The sequence below is a fragment of the Callorhinchus milii genome, unplaced genomic scaffold (assembly GCF_018977255.1).
Source record: "Callorhinchus milii isolate IMCB2004 unplaced genomic scaffold, IMCB_Cmil_1.0 Scaffold9, whole genome shotgun sequence".
Taxonomy (NCBI): Eukaryota; Metazoa; Chordata; class Chondrichthyes; order Chimaeriformes; family Callorhinchidae; genus Callorhinchus; species Callorhinchus milii.
Genome location: NW_024704750.1, coordinates 10,278,631 through 10,294,193, shown reverse-complemented (window position 1 = coordinate 10,294,193; position 15,563 = coordinate 10,278,631). Strand labels below are relative to the sequence as shown.

Genomic DNA, 15,563 nt, shown 5'->3' with positions numbered 1-15,563 from the left:
TAGGTACACCATATAGAGATTATAATGTAATCCTAGTTTTGTAACATGTGTGTCAAAGGCATCATAGCCAGAATCAGATTGATCTCTCTCATATGAGAGTTCACAAGCTTCAACCTGCATCAAATTACATGTTGGTCACAACCAAAAATAATCCCTAGTCTGCAGGTGTAGTATGTGTATGTATGATTCCCTTAACTGTTACCCCAAAGATGTATGTGTGAATATCCAATTACATACGACGTGAATCAAAGACATACGCAACAACAGCATAGTCGTAGTGGAATTACTATAACAAAGACTTTGCATACGTGTATATATACTCATTGAAAACACTGAGCATTCTGGAATATTCCACACCATTCAAACCTGTGGTGATTACGCAATAATCCATTAATTTTCAAATGTAACTTTGTAAACAAGCCATTGACACTTGTGCAGTTACACAAGCAAGTTATTTAAAGGTCTCTTATGAATGGGTTTATCCACCAGCAGAGAAACGTCATTCATCCTGTTGTAATGGGCTGTGTTTCAACCTAGATTCCAGAGGTAAAATGTCACTTAGACCCTTCTACTTACATTGTTGTAGTATCTGCTCAGTTAGCTGATCTCAGCTGTGAACACAAAAGGGTACTATAGTTGACTTCAGTGGGTTAGGGAGGGGAAAAATCAGGAAGGGTTCCTGCTCCTAATTGCTATCCAGTGACTTATAATGAAATGTAGATATTTAGTGATAACATTTCATTGGTTATTAGGTACCATTATAAATACACACCATTGAGTTCTAAAATGTTACCTACCAGTGCATACAATTTACATTTGTTTTAGACAATTGTAAGTATGTCTGGAATGATTCCTGGACAAAAATGCCATAATGCCCTAATGTTGTTGAATAGCTTACCAGCATTCACTATCCAGGTTCACACATGATTTGCTGTGTGAGTAGGATGACCAATATTCTTCTTTGACTGGTTCGTGGGACTATACATCAAACCAAATCTATATAAATCCAAATCTATATAAACGTACGTTGCCTACTTGGGAGAGGAAGAAAGCAAGAATATTTTTTTTAAAAAAGTTCAACGATTGACTTAATCACAATGACTTAACAGCTCTACTATGTCTTCATGACTCCTTATTGGAAGAACATTTGCTATTCATCTTGAAGGAAACAAATCTGAAAACAATCAATGTGTGAGAAATTAAATACTATAATGGGTTGCGGGAAGGAGTGTAATGTGATAAATCTTCTAGTAAGCTGCAGGGTAACTCGCTGGAGAGTTGGTCTCATGAGTTATCATGCTGGTGTCCTATATAAAGCAATTCAGTAAATTGAAAGCTTTAGCTGCATATCCAGTAACATTGAACCACAAATAAGCAATTACTGCAAGTTTGTGCTTGTATACTTGGTAGCGAATGGAGTTTTTTAAAAGATCATAACGGTTTGAAAAATTCCTATGTTTTCATCATTGGGCTGCTATAGATGGATATCTATTGTATATTCAAGTACGATTTCAGCGAGTTAAGGAGCAGGCAAAAAATTACTAAATTTTTGGTAACCTTCATTGGATTGATTTGGTTCATTGAAAAATCTGTTGTACATCAGCTTTTAAACCCTTAGAGAGTCTGCTGTTTAACTTTGCATTTAATACAGAATATCATGTTTGTTGTGACATGAAATTATGGAGATTGAATATTCTCATATGGTAACATGAAAAATCTTACTAAATATCTATAAAAATAGTCGACTTATCTTAAAGCAACTTGGTTTGCAAGTACCAGAGACTGAAAATGGGGTGGTTGTTGAGTGACTGGTACGATTATGTTGGAGATTTAGGATATAGGTTCTTTTGGTGGTTTGACTTGCAAAGTCTGAATTGACAACTCGTGTATTATTGGTCTCATTTTAGTATGATGAATGCAATTACATTTAATGAGTAGCTTTTTTAAAAAACAATTTAACTTCGGGAGGATTTCTACATGTGACTGTGGCACACCTGATAGGGTACTTCCAGGTAACTAGATACTATAAGTACTGATATTAATATTAGAAATACAGAGTTAAAAAAACAAGGTATTTCACGATCCACCTGATTCATGGGTGCTTACTGAAAAGTTTTGAATTGCTAAATGAATGGTTCCTATGATTTAAGGCTGTGGGAAGCACAGTTATGATTTAAGGCTTTATACTTTTTTGAATGGAAGTTGAATGTATTTGACAAATAGAAATAGATTATATGAAAAAAAAATCTCTGAAGGTTTACAGGAGATGTGGTGTATGTTCCTATAGAATTAAAACATACAGAAATGTTTCAGTGGAACCTCCTCAGTTTTTTAAAATTGCTACTACAGTTATAAAAGTGGCTCTATTTGAGACCAAGGTGCAAAGGCAAGCTTACATTGAAGTGCTCATTTGTGGTTTATCTTATGGAATGTAGCTACAGATTTCACTTTACTGAACTATATTCTTCAGGTCAAAATCATGGCTCTCCTTATGGATTCTCCTCAGCGGTACATGGGAGTTGACAAGTTGGAAGATAAAAGATTAACAGCAACATTTTTAATTTCTTTGGGTGTGGGGTGAAAAATTATTCCTGTGCTTTGAGCTTTTTTTCTACAATAACCCCCAATCACTTTCCTGGTCAATATGCAGCATGTTTCCTAAAAGATCTTATTTTAAATTTGATTATATTGTTCCTCATTTGGCCTGCCTCCAGTCTTCGGTATTGGTGCAATGCGTGATTTGAAAACATAGACAGTCCACACAACTGAGGATTTCTGTAGACCTGCCATCAGCCTTGGAGTTTAGGCCAATTTTCTGTTTAAAGCAGTATTTAACCCCCATTCCATGAACCTGCAGATATTAATCTTTGAAGTGGATGTTGACAAAAGCGTTTTGAAAATGTAAGTACAGTATGCAATATTTTCTTTATCTGGTATGGTAATGTTATCAGATAAGCTTTCCTATCAGGTCACTTGAGCATGACTGCCATTTCTTGTGTTTTGCTTACTATATTCCATTTAAATATTCAGAGGTGTTTCCTACAACAGATTTTCTGCTTGGAAACTAGACTAGTTTGTGTTTGACTGTTTTTACTCTCTTAAACGTGGTGTAACGGAATTATGTGTGATAACTTTTAGCCTTAGAAATCGCCCAAATCCATTGAACGTTTAACAGCTTGCATTTTATGAAGCGCCCTTCACATAGAGTAATTATCGAGCTCTTTGCAGAGATAGTTCCAGACTGAGTGGGGGTGGGGGAAGGAGATTACTGTATGCACAGTCAAAGTGGTAGTTTTTAGGTGGCTTTTGAAGATGATGTGGGGGAGGGAGGAGATAAAAGGGTTGAGGAAAGAAGTTCCAGAGGGTGAGGACATAGTGCCTGAAGGCTCTGCTACCAATAGCCTTCAGTTACTTAACATTTTAATGTAAAGCATTTATGATTTCTGCTCCCACTTCTTTCAAAATCCATGAACAGGTGGTGTCTAAATCTGGTGTTTTATGCATTTCATGAGCAGGGACTTTATAACATTATCTCAATTACTCGCACATCGATGATCTGCTCCTCCCTCTATCATCCCTGGAAATCTGATCTGACACATTCTCACTTTTTTCCTCAGTAAACTCATGCAAAACAAAAACCCTGTTCGCAGTTAATTTCAGTTGCTCCTATTGATTATAAGTGGACCAGTATTTTATACTATATCAAGAATCTGTATATTTGAAAAGCCCTCTATTAGTTCTGCAAATGATCTTTAAAGTTTTTTTAATATTCCGATCATTGTTATATTGTCATTGAATACTTTATCCTTTAACAAGTTATATCTCGTTTTAATTGCTCCTGAACTACATTGTGAATGCTTCTCTTGTAGGCATTTCTGATTTACAGGCCCTCAAGCATTCCTCTGGTTACACACCTCCACCTGCTGTAGAGAACACACGAATCCTTGAAGACAGATTTCAAATGTAGCCCTGAGTTGCTGAGGCATGGTTGCTTGCATGGCTTCTCTAGCTCACCAGAGTGGCTATTCTTTTGTATGAGGTTTGACTGAGAGTGTCAGCAAGCTATTCAGTTGTGTCTAATTATGTTCTCACCGTAGGTTCTCACATATGCATTTCCAGCAGGAATCATTGGATTACACTGGATATCTCTGAAGTGCTTACCCTTCCCTCATTGGCTATTTTTATTTGGTCAGTCGGGTATTTGACACATGTGGAAACCCATCACCATGCTTAAGAGTCTGCAAACCAAGCTGAGATTTCCATGCATCCCATGAACACATGGAAAAAACAGAGATAGATTGTTGGAATGGAATGCACACTCTCTCCCTGGAGGGCACATCCTGCTTATCTAATTCCAGGAAGTATTAGGTGCAGGTTGGCAAGAGTCAAGTCTTGGGGATCCCAGAGTGTGTGTTGGGGTACTGGCTAACGGTGCCAAGGTGATTTTTAGCAACAGAGCTGCACAGCTCTGATCGCCTGCCTCAGCAAAGGCCAGAAATCAAGCCTTTGATATTCCAGTTTAAAGCTAAATCAGGCAGTGTTTTTTACAGTCAGGGGAGCATATTTCAATTCATTTTCAATTGGTAAAGTATAATATTATTCAAAACTATCAACTCGGAAAGCTTAAAATCCATTAGCAAAGTGCACCATTTATTTAATCTTTTCAAAAGCCTTTCTGTTTTGTAGTGAGGTTTGGTTATAGTATTTCTGTACAATTTTAATGCAATGCTGGATAATCTGCAATATTTGAATATATTCCTTTATATAGAGGAGGGATAGATTTAGAATGTGGCTCATGGAGTGTTTCTAAAGTAAAAGACCTTTTGGCCAAAGAAACCTACTCATTCCAGTCCAAGTTTTACTGTCCTGCAATCTCTCCAATTTAATCTGTCAAGGGAAGTTATAAAGAAAGGTTAACAGTTTCCAAGAAGGTGAAACTGAATTTCTTTGCCCTATAAAAATAATTGAGCATAGAAAACCTCCCAGGATGTTAATCAACATTGCAATCTGTTTTTAAATTTTGACTGGTTTTATTTCTCAGATGTTCCCATTGTCCATGAAATCTACTATTTTGTATACACTATTTAATTATCTGCTATAATCTTAATTTTTGATCTTGACTGGAGATTTAATATACAGCTTTTTTTAAAAAAAGTACAGCATTCACAAAACATGAATGGCTATTTGGGACTCTTAATGACCACACTCCGAGATTCTACCCCATGTGAAGGGTGCTATATAAATGTAAGTTGTTGTTGTTGTCTACCGCTGTGGAAGGGGAGAGCGTAAGAGGAGATTGCTGCAGTTCTTTATTTGCTTGAGGCTTGTTAATTTTGTATTTAAGAACATAAGAGCTAGACGAAAAAAGACCAAGGTCCATCTAGTTCGCCTTCCACCTTCCTGGGAGTCGCAAGTACTTATGTCCCAAACTACCTGTGTACTATATCCCATAGTTATTTCCTAAAAGAAAACTGTCTAATCTGTGTTTGAAAGACTATCTAATCTGTATTTGTGTAGTTCTCTATTCATAATTTTAAGTTAAGTATGCTTGCGCATTTTGTAGAGGATGCTGTGGGGAACTGAATCTGAAGTAATGAAGAGGTCAAAATTATTTTGTCAACATGAGTTATTTTGTGGGGAAGAGGGGGAGACAAACTGTTATATTAAATACAATACTAGTTTTTGAATTTGTGGTTGCATTGTCATGTAATTACAATTGAATACCCAAGGGTTTTCTTTGACTATTGAACAGTTTTTAAAATAGGTGTTTTGCGAATGGCGGAACCTATACCCATAATTCATGGTCGGACTTGTCTTGGATCATTAGTAGTTAACGGAACTGATTCTGTAGGAGGGAAGTCTGAACCACAGGGAGGCCTTACAAGAGGAAGTTAACAGAACTAAAACAGTAAGATGGCTCAGATCAGTTGTCAAACCTGAAAAAAAATAACATTCAGGGTAGATTCAAGAATGATTTTAAGTAGTAAAGAAAAATATCAGATTCAAGAATAACTTTACCGATTTATTTCTAAATTTCGGAAACTGATGTAGTAATCCTAATCCTACTACTACTGATAATAATCCTTGCATTTGGTATAGTGCCTTTCACACTGGGGGATGTACTTTCCTGCAATTTTTCCTCCCACTACCAACATTAACTGTTGCAAGAATGTGAAATTATTCCATGTTCATAATTGGGTGATAATTCCAAAGAAAATGTTGGAAGAGCAATTTGAAGAGTTTCAAGATTGGGCATGGTGCATGTTCTTTGAAAGTTTTACTTCTTTGAAATACTTCAGGATTAGCATCAGTGTTTAGTGTCTTAATTTTATGAACATCAGCATTTATGGGGTTATGCAAGAAAATGTGGATTAATTATGCGTAAATGCCAAAAGTTTTGATCATTCTTTAGGAAAAATCATTTTGAAGCTAATGATTTCACGTGTGTATACGTGCGCGTGTGTGTGTGTGCACCTCATGCACACTGTGAAGTTTTGCATCTTAGTTTTGTGTCTAACGTTTAGCCCTTCTCTGAATCTATGTGCAGCATTATGTTTCAATACAATTTGTAATTTGTAATTGTAAACCAATTCTGTGTGCAAATAGGGCTAACAGATATATAGGAATATAGTGGACTCAAAAAATAAACATACTCCAAAAAACGTCAATTACATTTTTCTGGTGTCAACCTGAATCAGATGATGGCATTCTCGCCTCTGAGTCAGAATGTTGTGGGTTAAAACCTACAATTGGGACATTGAACTCCTATAGTCTAGGCTGGCACTCCAATGCACTGCTGTGGGTGTGGTCCAATTCATTGTGTTATCTTGGAGCACACCCCCAAAAGTTTTTTTTAAAAACTGTGGATCTACTTCTGCTTTCCTTATTTGTGGTCTCACTTCCTCGATCAGTCACTATTTGCAAAACATGTCATGTTTTAAATAGGGTATTCTATGTTTAACTAAATAACTATAAATGTAAATTTAATAGAAAAAAATTAGTTACTGGAAAACTAGGAATCTCCTTTTTAGGGAATATGCAGTGAAGGATATGTAAAAATGTTGCTTAAAAATCCTAAAGTGATACGAGGGCCAAAGAACTCTAGTTTAATGAGAATTGACTGGAACAAATTTGAGATGCATTTAGTTAAATAAAAATATCTGCCATGATCTAATACAATGGTAGGATAGGGTTGATTGGCTGACTGACCTATTTTTGTTCCTATGCTCCTTAATTTACTGAGACTTTTTAAAGTAGTATGTTATGAATATAATAGATATTATAAAAAGAAACATGTACTTTGATGTACTTCATAACGATTTTGCTTGTTTCAAAATGTTTATATTTGGTTTGGGGACTGTAGATTAAATGACTGCGCAAGTAACTTGTGTTAGTGCAATATGTGTTAGCTGATTACATTTTAATTGGCTCATAAAATTGATAAATGATTTGTAAATGAATAACAACTGGCTCATACAATTTCAGATGAAACCATACAGTTGAAAATTGTTTATTTTGCAGTATTAGGTGATGTTTTACATAAACAATATTCAGTGCAGGTGTCCAACTTCACACCAAATGATGCATGAATCTGATCATTTATACTGCTCTGCCAATGTATTGACCTTGGCATGAAATCTCTTGCAATTGAACAGATAGACAGGTTGTACTGTATTTATGTTGGCAACAAGTGATTTATTTCTGGAATTCCATCTCTAATTGCCAGAATGGAATAAATCACCATTTCAAAGACCAGGGGTATTGATGGCAAATTAAGAATGGTTTGGATATGTACTATAAATGACAGTCTATTAGAAAGATGAGCAGCATAGAAGTTGCTATTGGTTTGTTCACAAAAGCTGGAGTCAAGAATGACAAATTTATTTGATAGAAATTGACCTATAAGTAAACACAGCAGTGTTTTTAATGACTTGGCAAAGTTTAATGGTGGTTGTTTGTGCTGTGTGTGAATTTGCTATGGTTTCCTAACACCAATTTTGAACAGATTCTTGATTTATTTACCTTATCCATTTTTAGGCTACCTTTGCTAAAATATTGCACTCGTACCAATGGGCTACTCAACAACAACAACTTGGATTTATATGGCACACTCCACGCCGGATGGTGTCTCAGAGCACTTAGGCTAATCGATTATCAAGCAACTTCACTCCGTAATATGGAGTATGGGTAAACATCATCTTTAGGAACGTGAAACTAAGTTGGATGCTAATCATGACAGTTAAACCATATTATTCAGCAGGAGACTATAATTGTTCTGTAATCGGTTTTATCATTGCTGAGAAGTATGTTTAAGGCCCGTCTATATTTGCATGAAATTAATACTCCAGCAGCTTTAGTAGGAGGAAGAGGAGGAGGGTGACATTGTGTGACATATTAGGCAACGTACAATGTTGGCTGTAGCATGTTTGGGTCTGATTGTGCTTTAATAAGCCTAGTGGCACTGATATCGTGGCCCAGATACTGTGGTCACTCTATATAGATGACTCTATCTACATCTATGTCTTGATTTCTGATTTATAAATCAAACATAATAATAATAATAATCCTTGCATTTGATATAGCGCTTTTCATGTCAGGAGGACATCCCAAAGCGCTTCACAGAACACACTGTAAAGTGAATTGACTGTATATTTGTGGGTGAACGCGGCAGCCAATTGCGCACAGCAATGTCCCACATATGTCATAGATTGAAAATGACCAATTTATTATTGTTTTTGGTTTTTGGAGGGATTATTATTAGGCGTGTGGAGTAAGGAAACTTGCCCAAGGTTTCGCCCTGCCTGGAATTGAACTCAGGTCTCTCACTTGCAAAGCGAGTGCTTTAACCACTGAGCTACAGGACTCCCAAAACATGTCATGCATAACCATTTTAAAAGTGTGAAATTTGCATGTAATTAAAAGACTAGTATAGGATAGTAGGAGTCACACAGGAATCAACCAGCTTGGTAATATTATTGCTATAATAACAATTGCATTGGCTGCAATGTCTCATCACTTCAAAATATTTTGAAGTGCTTCAAAGTTTATTGTAAAGTATAATGACTGTGTATTTTTAGGTGAATGGGGCAGCTAATTTCCAGGTAGCTGTGTCTCACAAACAGCTGGGATGTGAGTGACTTTTTTTTATTTGTGGGATTACTGGCCAGGACAGCGGAGAAACTGCCTTCTCTTTTTAATATTGCCAAGGGATCTTTAACCTGAACAGACTGTTAGGACCTCCGTTTAACATCTAATCCGAAGGGCTACATCCAACAATGCACTACTACTGAGCCTGACCTGCTTTTATATATAATATTTGCATTTGATGTAGCACCTTTATCACTTTGAAAGATTTCATTGTGCTTCGTGTTTTTCTGTTAAGTATACTGACTGTAACTGTAGGCAAATTCAGAAGGTAAATTGTGCACAGTTACATCCTGTGAAGTGAATTTTATCTGGAGTATTGTTGGCCAGGCCAACAGGTGATATTCCATTCTCTTTTCGATAGTGTCATAGGACCTTTAACGTCCACCTGAACAGGCAGCAAGGACCCTTGGTTTAATGTCTCGTCTGAAGGATGGCATCCTTGACAATGGAGCGCTTACCCAGCATTGGTGTGTCAGCCTAAACTATGAGCTTGAACCCACAGGTCATCGTGTGTTCTTGCGAACACCTGAATTCTATAAAGTGCTCTGAGATGTTACCCTATTGAAGGGCGCAAATTGTTTTAAAATGTTGAGGAATAGAGAGAAAAATGAAAGCATAGATTTGGATTTGAAAAATTGTATTGCCTATGTTGTATTTGTGACCCTCTGAAACATTTTGCCAAAATTGCATGGAGTAATTATAATAGGGTTCAGTACCTAACAGCCTTACTAGATTATGATCAATCTTTACTACCGGAGAGATAAGTGAGTAGTCTTGACTTGTTGCCAGTTGTCAACCATAAACTACTTATTTTTCTTTAAGCAGCTTTCGGTAAAGAAAAGTATCCTGAGTTAAGCATGAGAATACTGCAGTAGTAGAATATTAGCCAAAGTAATTATGATTTATTTCACTACATGTTGAAGCAGGAGCATTTCTGTTCTTTGCTTCGACTTGTTGTCTTGTAAATGCAGATTGTGTATATCTCCATATAACTCGAATTGCACAGGTCACATTCAGTATCGGGTATTTCAAGGTTTTCAAACCATTTTTTATTGCATTCAGTAAGGTAAAGGTAATATGAAACATTTTTGGGGTTATTGTTATTGTTGATAGAATTAAATACATAAAATAAATTCTTCAAAAGAGAGTACCTGAAGATAATCTAAATGAGTTGAATTTTTTTAAATGCTGCACCCTCTTGCAAGGTAATTTTAGCATTATTAGCACACCCCAAAACATTTAAACTACTCTGATCAGTTTCTGTTTCATAGTACAGTTGCAGCTGTCAGGAAATGGTTCTGATCAGCTTCCGTGCGAACAGCATCCAGTAGTAACAGCATCAACAGTGAGCACCAAAGAACTGAGGAGTGACATGGTATCTGGCAGTACTGAGGTGAATGCAGCTGCTGAAAGATATTTATTTTCAAGTGTGACCATAGATGCTCAAGATTATGCAAGTGCAGAAATGTATTTTAAGACATCAGCATATTTGGGAATTGAGATCATTTTTGATCCCATACTTATGTCAATTGTAAACATTGAGAAATTAAATACTGGATGCAGGTATTTATTTTTGCATTCATAGGAATGAATAAGATTATAATAATAATAATCCTTGCATTTGATATAGAGCCTTATCACGTCGTCAAAATGTCACAAAGTGCTTCACAGCACTTACAAAGTACTGTAAAGTGGTTTGACTCTGCATTTTTGAGGGCAAAACGCAGAAGCCAGTTTGTGCCACAAACAGCCATGGAATTAGCGATAAATTTTATTTGGAGGATTTTTGGCCAGAACACTGTGAGAAACTCCTTTCTCTTTTTGAACAGTGCCACCAATTTAATATCCACCTGAACAGGCAGCGCAAACATAGTTCAAACATTGTCTAGGATTGAATGCAACTATCTCATCAATAAATCCTGTAACCAGAGTATTCAAATAGCAAAGAGCAATTACTTTGATAACACCACTCGATTTAGGGGAAATGCTGAAAGTGTATTGAATTTGTGATAGGATTATTCATGCCTAAGTAAACTGGGGACTGATGACTACAGGTAAGTCAGTACTTAGACGATGACTACCTCTTGGCCTTGTAGTGTGAATGATTTTTTTTTGGTCAGCCAGGTATCTGACAAATGTGGAAACCCATCATGCTTAAGAGTATCCAAACCAAGCTGAGAATTCCATGCATACGACCTACGAGGAAATTCCAGATAGATTGTTGGAATGGAATGTGCGCTCTATCCCTGGAGGGACGGACGCATCCTACTTACCTAATTCTGGAAAGTATTAGGCACAGGTTGGCAAAAGCCAAGGCTTGGGCATCCCAGCGTGTGTGTTGGGGTAACTGCTGGATTCTAACCAGCTAAAACCATATAGCTTGCCATTGATATTGCTGCCAAGGAAGCTTTCCCACTGCTTGTCCAGATAGCACCAACTACCCGTTGGGGCTTTAGCTTGCAGGGTTAACAGGAGCTGAGTGGGATAACTCCCTGTCCCATGTGACTGAACTGCCCTTCCAGGTCCTGCCGATGAGCCAGGCTGTCTGTGCTTTCATTATCAGTGCCCAGGAATACTACGAACCTGCCTGGCTCGGGAACGGGGCTACTGAGCCTGCCACAGCGGGCTGGCTCAATTGTGACATTTCATTGCCAGGCATGTCACCTTCGAGCCAGTTCAGCTTCAAGGAGACCCCACTTACCAACCCCCACCTACCACACCCCAAGGAGGACAGTCACTAGTTGGTCGTTCAACATCTGACAAGCGCGGATTTCAGCACTCACTGGGTGGACGCTAGGCACAAGTAACTACTTGCGAAATGCATGAAATGTGTGAGAGTGCTGCCTCCGTCTTCCTGTCCGCAGCTCGGGTACATGTCCCTTCCCATTGATCATGGTTTCACCAATTGGAGATGCGGAGTTTAAGCAGCACCTGCGTGCCTCTCTGCAGGCCAATCAAGGTGAATTCCAGCCACTGGACGTACGATCATGTGTTCACGAACTTGGAATCTAGGTAACGCCTTCCAGCAGCTGTCGCCCCAACCCTCAGAGTTTCCTCATCAGCTATCTGGTGGGCAGCTGCCTTCAGCGTGGTGGGCGGCCCTTTACAGGACAGCTTGTTTCGTGCCTTGATGTTCTTGAGGTCCAAGTGTGAATGACATGATTCCTGGTGTTTCCTGTGAATCAGACTTGAGTAGAGGTACTAAATGCACTTGCTGTACGAGTGGCATTACTCGCTCCCTAGATGCGCATTGGAAAAGGCGTATGTTTATGCAGCTGCTTGTAAAAGGCAATGAATAATTTATCTACAATGTTTAAAAAAAAGTCTATTGCAGTTGAGTCTGTTGAATGCTATACTCTGTCGGAACGGACAAAATCCTAATATTGTTGTATTATATCTAACAACATAGAATAAAAATATACTATGACAATAGGGTAACTTCCCTTATCAACACTTACAAACACTTCCAGACTGTTCTGAAGGTATTTACAGTTTCAAGGATAAGAAATTTTTTTTTTACTTTAATAAGGCTTCTTTTTAAATAAAATCTGTTATTTTGACGTTTTATCTTTGAAATTCAATCACAAAAATAACATCCACTATGGGCTCTAAAATACTGTACTCTCGACCCTGGTACCTCCAAGCGCTTCACAGAATGTATTGTAAAGGGGGGTGACTGAATTTTGTAGAGGCAAAACCCAACAGCCAATTGCGCACAGCAGTGTCCCACAAATGGTCATAGATTGAGTACCAAATTATCTTTTGGGGGGGGATGGATTACTACACCTGGAAAGCGATCCGCCAATCGACTATCACCTGGGTTCTTATTTACTGTTAGCTAAACAGAGTCATGTGGAGTAAGGAAACTTGCCTAAGGTGTCGCCCTGCCCAGGAAGCGAACGTGGATCCTCTCGTTTGCGCTATCCACTGCACTACGGGACTCCATGAATGCATACCAAAACATACCAAGCACGGCTGGGACTAACCCGCTAGCATAACATTATGTGGATTAGATCAATAGCGGACTTAACACTATGTGAACCTATCTGTATTTAGACAGTTTTACTCAGATTGCCCCCTTTTTATCATCCCTCTGAAGATGAGATAAAAGTACTGTTTCATATTACAAGCTTGCAATATCCTTTTCACCAAAGAGCTACATTCCTTAATGAAGTCAACGATCCTAACTGAGCAGCGTTTTTAACCCTATTAAAGTATTGATCTGATCTTTCAAATTAAATAATCAAATGACTGATTATAATATTAACTTGTCAGGAATGTCTATTGTGTAACTTAGCTATTGTGTAATAATTTGCTTTAGTGGATTTGCAGTTTGTAATGGATTCCAATGAACATGATTCCTCCCTAATCTTCCCTATTGTTTTATATTTTGAGTTAATTTGGTTCTCATAGGAAATTGCACAAATATGTTATCAAAACAGTAGTTTTTATCAGCAGGTTTTATTTCCTTTTTTTTGTTCACAAATGACAAACTGTTTTTATCTCTCTTGCTATAAAGCCAAAATTGTATCTTATCCTGTGTGTGGCAAATGCATGGTGGAAGGGTTAAGGAATGGTATGCACATGCACAAGTGAATCTTCTTTCAAAAATGAGAAAATAGTTTAAAATATAGGGAGACTGGGCCAACTCTGGCTTTGTTTGGTTTCCAACATGGTCATTATAGCTATATTTTATGCAGGAATATTGGGCATTCCCTGTCAATGTTCATAGTTTGTGGGGATGCTGCAAATTACATGAAATCTGTGGACTGATTGTCACAGAAATGAGTTCTCTTTCTGCTGTCATCCAGAACAGCCATTGAAGTAGAGCATTGTTTAGTTATCTCAACGTAAATAAGCAATTGTGACATGGTTGTGATTATTTCAATATTGTGATTTTGAACGTGGTTGAATACAGTACTGATTAATTAATTATGAAACTTAATTGAAATTTAGCTTGATGTGCTGTAATAAACTCATTGCATTATGCTCAAAATGAAATGTGTTACCATGTTTAATCTGTAGCAGTGCTCACAATGTGCCCTTGTATTCGCTGAAGTCGACAGCAAAGGCCTTTTGTAAATTGTTTGATATGTAGTAAAGTGGGTAAGAAATCTCAAGTGAGTGCTCAAATTTCCCCATGTTGGGGAGGTGATCCTTAGTTCAAATTTCTGCTGATGTCTGGTGCATCCCCACAATAATAATAATAATGATCCTTGCATTTGATATCGCGCTTTTCACGTCTCCTAGACATCCCAAAGTGCTTCACAGAATATACTGTAAAGTGAATTAACTGTATATTTGTGGGCGAACGCGGCAGCCAATTGCGCACAGCAGTGTCCCACAGACAGTCGTGGATTGAAAATGACCAATTTATTATTGTTTTGTTTTTTTGGAGGGATTATTATTAGGCTTGTGGAGTAAGGAAACTTGCCCAAGGTTTCGCCCCACAAGGAGGAGAAATGTGTGCATTTTGCCATTCACCAACGTACAGTAGTATATAGGCATGGAACTGATCATTTCACCTCTCGCTGTAACTTGTATGTGGACTATGAAGATAAGTGGTTAGGAAATGGAGTGTGCAATGAAATCTTTCTACCTTCTTTTCACAGTGATAGTTACTTTGCACGTGTGCGAGCAGTGGTGATGACCCGTGATGACTCAAGTGGAGGATGGGTGCCACTGGGAGGGGGTGGCCTCAGCTATGTCACTGTATTTAAAATCCATCTGGATGAAAGTGGCTGTGATGATTTTCTTATTCGTGGAGAAAGACTCAGGGATAAAACGGTAGGAACAAATTTTTGACTATCTTGTATTCATTTATGTTTTGAAACACATTTTCAAAATGTATTTGTTTTGGATGAAATAGTGTTGCAACTTTCTTTTGATGTTTCCTTTATGTTTTTACGCAGACATTTAGTAGATGCAGACTGAAATGAAAGACTTGTTTGTGTTGGGACTGTAAACTATGTTGAATAATTTACAACGTGTTATTTAAAAAAAACTTGTACAGTCGGGGTACGACTTGTGCACCTTGGAATTGAACTGTTCACCACCTGTAACTTTTATGCCAGTTTGTTGCATGTAGTATTATTATATTTTTGGATTTCAATAAGCAATTTTATGCTTTCAATTGTTTGGACTGAATACTCCTGAAATACAATTTATACAATTTAGTTTTGGCATGGTAGGGTATTGTATTTCTTTTGACAGACCAATTTTGTACCATTCAAATAGAATATTTAACAGTTCAGGTGATGACCAGGATCTCAGTTTCCTATACCTGATGTCGTCAGTAGTTTTATGGTACAGTACATGGGACAAATGTGATTTTTAAAATCAAACAAATTCCATTTTCATATTGTTATTTCTGTCAGATATTTGTTATTTCTATGAATACATATTGGCTATCGTGT

General features: G+C 37.4%; 1 protein-coding gene across 2 annotated transcripts in view; it reads left to right on the top strand.

Annotated features, from left to right (window-relative positions):
• The window catches only part of spred1 (sprouty related EVH1 domain containing 1), a 44,263-nt gene that overhangs the window by 10,026 nt on the left and 18,674 nt on the right, over nucleotides 1-15,563 (top strand). For both annotated transcript variants that reach the window (XM_007888050.2, XM_007888049.2), the window contains exon 2: nucleotides 14,760-14,934. In XM_007888050.2, the coding sequence (XP_007886241.1) occupies nucleotides 14,760-14,934 (175 nt within the window). The remainder of the gene's footprint in view (nucleotides 1-14,759; nucleotides 14,935-15,563) is intronic.